At 52.5% G+C, this 6,082-nt stretch overlaps 1 protein-coding gene across 8 annotated transcripts in view; it reads left to right on the top strand.

The window, feature by feature from the left end:
• The first annotated feature begins 199 nt into the window (after positions 1-199).
• Positions 200-6,082, top strand: part of YAP1 (Yes1 associated transcriptional regulator) — a 90,753-nt gene continuing 84,870 nt past the window's right edge. For 3 of the 8 annotated variants that reach the window (XM_075491050.1, XM_075491044.1, XM_075491045.1), the window contains exons 1-2: positions 861-1,453; positions 4,424-4,671. In XM_075491050.1, coding sequence (XP_075347165.1) covers positions 1,136-1,453; positions 4,424-4,671 — 566 coding nt within the window. In that variant the 5' untranslated portion in view covers positions 861-1,135. Of the gene's footprint in view, positions 220-858; positions 1,454-4,423; positions 4,672-6,082 lie in introns of those variants that run through there. The other 5 variants (XM_075491051.1, XM_075491046.1, XM_075491043.1 and 2 more) reach the window with 4 other exon arrangements.

The raw sequence follows: 6,082 nt of genomic DNA, 5'->3' as shown, positions 1-6,082 counted from the left end.
AGACCCACGACGCATAAACGCAGAGGCAGGCTCCAGAGTCGGGGAAATCTCCGCGGAATCGGCAGAAAGTGCGTCAGGCGGCCCGGCCCGGCCCCCGCCGGCCGACCGGCCTCCCCCCGCCCTCCATTGCCCCTCACCCCCAGCCCCCGCTCCGGCCCGCGCGGTAACAGCCCCGGGACGCCGGTGCCGCCCGGGGCGCGGCCGCCCCGGCACCGCCAGGTGAGGCGAGGGCCGAGGGCCGGCAGGCCGGGCCCAGCCTCCTCCTCACCCCGAGAAGGGCCGGGCCCTACCGCCTCAGCCCCGCGGCTGCCCTCGCTGCGGGGGGGGAGCTGGCCGGAGCGTGGGGGGGGGGACAGGGACAGGGCGTCCCGGGCCGAGCCCCCCCACCTCAGGCCCCGCGGGCGGGACGCGTGTGGGGGCGCAGCCCCTGCCCGGCGGCGGCTCCCCGGCGGGCGCGGGGGCGGCGGGGGAGGGGAGCGCGGCCGCCCCTCCCCACCCCCTCGCGGAGCGGCCGCCTGGAAGTTGGGATAGAAGTTCGGGGAGGAAGAAAACGTTCTGGTTGGCGGCACCGCTCCGTGGCAGCCGAGGGCGGGCGGGCGGGAGCCGGGAGAGGTGCGGGCGGGCGCGCAAGGACGGGCGGTGGGGCGGCGGGCGAGCCGAGGCGTGAGGCGACTGCGGGCTGCGCGCGGTGGGGGTCCTGAGGGGGGCCGGGCAGCGGCCCCCGCGCCGGGCGCCCCTCGAGCAGGAGGCGGTGCGGGCGGGCGCGGGCAGGAGGGCTGCGCGGCACAGGCTGCCTCCGTCGGATACGGTGCGGGCGGGCTCAGGAGGGGCGGGGCCGGCGAGGAGTGATTCGGGCGGGCGTAACTCCGAACTTTTGTTTGGTGTGTTGTGTGAGTTAGTTTCCGCCGCCGGGACAGAGGCGCCGGCCGGGCTGGGCCGGGCTCGGGGAAGCGCCGCACGGTCAGAGTTGTTTTGCCAGTTGCTGCGGCCGGGTCGGCTTCCCTGCCGAGGGGTGAGAAGCACCGGCGACAGCAGGACGAGCTGCGGCCCGGGGAGCGGGGCATGCGGGGCTGGGAATCCGGGCTCTGAGCCGCCGAGCCCCGCCAGGGAAGCGCCGGGGGGTCCCGACGGAGCCATGGATCCTGGGCAGCCTCAACCGCAGCAGGCGCCGCAGGCAGCGCAGCCCCCGGCCTCGCAGCAGCCGCCGCCGCAGCCCCCGGGCGCGGTGTCGGGGGCCCCGGCCGGCGCGGCGCAGCCCCCGGGCGCGGGGCCCCCTCCGGCGGGGCACCAGATCGTCCATGTGCGGGGCGACTCGGAGACCGACTTGGAGGCGCTGTTCAACGCCGTGATGAACCCCAAGGGCGCCAACGTGCCGCACACGCTGCCCATGCGGCTTCGGAAGCTGCCCGACTCCTTCTTCAAGCCGCCCGAGCCCAAGGCCCACTCCCGCCAGGTGAGGGGGAGGGGGCGGCCGCGCCGCGGGCGGGCGGGAGGGAGGCGGGGGGCGGCTGGGCCCGGCCGGGCCGTGCGCTCTCCCTGCCTCCCTCCCTGCTGCCGCCGCCGCCGAGCTCCTCCCGGGGGAGGCGTGTGGGGGAGGGGGTCGGGGCGGGAATCCGCCCTCCGCGGGGCTGAGCGGGGCCGGGGGCGCCCGGCCGGCGCTGCCGGGATGGTCGGTGCCTTTCTCCCTCCCCCGCCTTGCGGGCGAGTCCGCCCCCCTCCTCCCCCGTCCCCCCTTTTATTCGTTCTTCTCCAGGGGCGGGGGCGCCGCGCGGCCCCTCTCCTCCCGCGCCTCAGGGCGCTGAGGGGAGCTGGCGCTGCGGCGGGAGGGCGGGCGTCGACCCCGGCCCGGTCTGGTCTCCGGCGGGGCCTCGGGCTCCACATCCGCTCCTTGACGAGACCCGCGGCCGCTTTCTCGGCCTCGCCGGGAAGGCGGCGGGAGCCCCTAAAACTTAGGTGAAAACGCTTTGCTTGGAAGATGGGGAGGATTTCGCACTGGGGTCTAATCCTCCTGCGTCGTGGGCTGCCTGTCTGTTGAGTGGGGTAACGAGGTTGTGCCAAACTTTCCCCCGTCAAATAATACGGATGTAGCTTTTCCACCATTTCATCGCTGCGCTGGGTCGAGTAGGATTAACCCCCCCCACACACACACACAGAGGCTTCCAAAGTTCATTCCCGAGCCGCCCTTCAGGTCTGACGGCGTCGAGGGTCCGCCGGGCTGACCGCCTGCGCCCTGGGCAGGAGCGGCTCGGGATGTGCCATAGCGGGGCCCGGGCGCAGCGCTGGGGGCTGCCGAGGCCTCGGCGGTGCCGGCCCGGGGGATGCGGGGCAGGGCCAGCGCTCGGCCTCCGGCAGTGGTTGGTCTTTAAGCAGAGTGACTTTTGTGCCAAGACGTAAGTGTTGGTGCGGATCGACTGAAAGTTAATGTTTAGGCTGCTGTTACCAACTTTTTGGAAGGCGGTTGTGCCTGCTCGAGTGTTTTATTAAGTAATGGACTCTGTTGCTAAGCTGTAAAATAGGTTTTATTATTGGCTATTGTCACTTTATCTGTGTAGCCACTAGGAGTGAAACTTGCTCTGTGTACTGGTGCTTGGGACTCTTGTTGTTAAGGGTCTGTCAACATTTCCATTATTAAACTTCTGTTTTGAAGGATTTATAACTTGGCTTCTGAAGTTTACTCCAGGCTGAACCTTGGCATGTACTCTCTCATCCTAGGAGTTAATTCATTTTCCAAATACTCGAAAAATCAGTCTGGCCTTCATATTGCAAAACTGAAAAGAAAATAGAAAGGGGTGGGGCTGAGTTGCTTCTGTAGTTTTGCTTGCTTCTGACTTGCAGACCTTTAACAACAGACTAAAATCCAGTGAGGAATAAGGTTATGACATGTAGTTTTTTCCAAGTTGTGCAAATCTTATCGCAGTTCCATTGTGCACAAATGTGAACTGGTATACGTTCAGCTAACACTTGGTGCTGTGTCCTGTTAAATACAGTAACTGCAGTTAAATATAGCTATCGCATTTGAAATGCACTTAACGTGTGTGACATTCATACAACTTGTACTTTTAAGCGTAGCGTTATCTTGCTTGTGTATGTTACTCTTCATCTGTAATGCATATTTAGTTGGATCACTGTTCCTTGTGCCAGTCAGTGGTTCCTAACACATAAACTTGAAATAAGCTGAAGCCAGAGAATCATTTGTTTCATTGTGGACTGGTTTTTAAAATAAAATTTTCCTTTTTGTTTAGTTGTGCCACAAAAATATTCTGTTCAACAGATAAGGTCTTTAAGTTTCTGTAATGCTCCCTGTTTCTCAAGAATTACAATGCCTCAAATCCAGTTAATTTGCAACTTGCGTATTTTGTTTAAATGTAAGCTAATTCGTTTCCAGTTTAATACATGAAACTTCGCATGTGCTTGCATACAGATGTAGTGAAACAGAATTGTCAGTCTCCATAAGAGTCTATAAATGGGGCCTTATGTATGGTGCAATACCTTGTGTAGAGAGAGGTGTGGCAAGGGCTGATACATGCATCTTATTATAGGTGTCCATGTTGTTCTGGTGTATCTATAAAATCAATTAATTAGTAAATATATATTAAAAAGTCAATATTACTTTAATCCAGTTTTCAGAGCTGCCTTTTCTGTTTCACAGTGGACACGTATTTACTACTGGCAAAGAAGTTCTATGTGCTTATGACTGGTAACTCTGGTGAATGGTTTTGTGAGTCACTTTTGACTGACTGGTTCAACAGTTGGCTAAGGCTTTGCTTTGGATAAAGCATGGACAGACTCTTTATAAGCTCCCAATACCCTTAAAGCATGGTGTTAGGAAATTTTGTGTTTGGTCTTGTTGTATAGGGCTTTTTAATGGTTCAGTTCAGGAGTCTTCCTCCGTTGGAACTCACTGCTGTCAGCTGGCATTCCTTTGTTGCTTTTCTCCTTGTGTAATCATTTAAACCCCTGCAGAGGGTGTATGTGTGGGTGTCTTTGCACCCCCACACCTCCATTTCAAAAGGAGAGTGGGAAATTAACTCCTCCAGCAGAAAGTGGGTGCGATGGTAATGGGTGGATGCAGTCCAGTAATGAACCATGCAGTATGCTGTATGAGGTCTGCTGACTGCGGGCATGTTTTTTTCTTAACCCTGCACCAAGGAGTAAGAACTTTAGTTTTCAAAATAAAACTAAAGGCTCTTAACACATACTGAGAGTTAGTATTTCTTGATTTGCACAAGAGCATTTGTGATGCTAATTAACCAACCTACTTGGAGGCTTTCTTGAACAGTAACAACTAGAAAGTAAGCAGAACTTTAGAATGACTAACTTATGAATTTCTTCTGAAAGATTCATTTAAAGTGAAATGTCTTCTGACAGCTGCATTTCTGCTGAAATATAAGAATCTTAATGGGAATAATTTCACTCCTGGCAGGCCAGCACTGATGCAGGGACAGCAGGCGCCCTGACCCCTCAGCATGTCCGAGCTCATTCCTCTCCAGCATCACTGCAGCTGGGAGCTGTTTCTCCGGGGACACTTACACCCTCTGGAGTAGTGACTGGACCTGGAGCTCCATCTTCTCAACATCTCCGCCAGTCTTCATTTGAGATCCCTGATGATGTACCTTTGCCACCAGGTTGGGAGATGGCTAAGACACCATCTGGACAGAGATACTTTCTTAAGTAAGTAAAACTTGTTTTCAGCTAGCTGTATCTCTGGTGGTTTGGTGTGGGGGTTTTTTTTGTAGTCTTTGAATTTGAGTAAATTTCATTGTGTTTAAAATACATATTTTTAAAAACATGCTCCTGATTTTAAGTAGGAGATACTACCACTTCAGTATTTCTCCCATATCAACTCTGCTGTTTCTGAAAACTATATGGTACTCTGTGAATATTTATCCTATCTTAATCTTAGTTGAAGAATGTTATCCATTATATTGTATACTGAAAATTGGTGCAGTGCGCATAGTGATTTTTAAACAACGTGACTTTTGGATATGCTGAATCTTGCCAGAGTTCTCATGCAGGTCAAAATACATTTTACCTCATTTTTATGATACAGATGTAAAAATACAGAATAACTTTAGAAACTATTGTAGTGAGAATATCAGGACTTCTTATTTTTTGAATAAAGACAATTGTGTAAGTATGCAATCAAAACATTTTTGCCTACTCTCTACTCCTGAGGAAATTAATATATGTGTTTGATTGCAGTATTTGGGTCTGTAACTCTTAACTCATCTACCTTCCCTGCAGTGAAAGGGAAATTGCAGAACTTCTAACATTGTTTCTTGTTCCTACAGCTGTAGCTTTTTCACACAGTGAAATTAGTATCACCTTTTCTATAACTGAAGAGAGGTTACACATGCCAGCCATCTGACACCTAATCCATCAGGAGCATTTTCTTTTACGCTGTGTAGTTTTCTAAAAAACCAGGAGCTTGTCCTTCTTTCTGAAAGCATGCCCACCAAGACACATCATTTGCTCTCAAATATTTTGACTATATTTTGAACATTTTATTTAACTGCAAGTCTCTAAATAACCCATTATATGTAATTTTCAGGGCCGGGAGAAGGGAGGGGCAGCACAGTGTGTTATTTATGTAAAACTTGTTTCAGCCAAGAAAAACATCTTTATCCCTACCTTTCTTGCTAAAACATTGTCATTAATATATGCATTTGATTGAAGTAGTTGAGTTTGTAGCTTCAAAAACAAATTTACATTGTCTGCAATGAAAATGGAACTTGCAGAACTTCTTAAAACTGTTTCTTGTTCCTATAGCGATGGTGTTTCCATACAGAGAAATTAGCATCACTTTTTTTTAACTGAAAAGAAGTTACAGCAGTTGTCTGGCATTATTTGAGCCTAAAGGTTTCTTTTTGAAAACAATCATTCTGTATTAGGAATGTGAAAATGAGCATTAGCTATAGATTTTGAAGATGTGACATTTTCTTTGGTCAAGTTTAACAAACCAGCATATTCTAGAATGTGAGCTCTTCAGCGGGCACAAATAGAATTTTTTTGGAACTGTGAGTTTATGCCATTTGAGAGCTGTAGCTCATTGGACCTTGAGGAAAGCACAGACTGAGTTTTG

This window comes from Mycteria americana, chromosome 1 (assembly GCF_035582795.1).
Source record: "Mycteria americana isolate JAX WOST 10 ecotype Jacksonville Zoo and Gardens chromosome 1, USCA_MyAme_1.0, whole genome shotgun sequence".
Lineage (NCBI taxonomy): Eukaryota > Metazoa > Chordata > Aves > Ciconiiformes > Ciconiidae > Mycteria > Mycteria americana.
The sequence above is the reverse complement of the archived record's forward strand: the minus strand, read 5'-3'. Positions and strand labels throughout refer to the sequence as shown.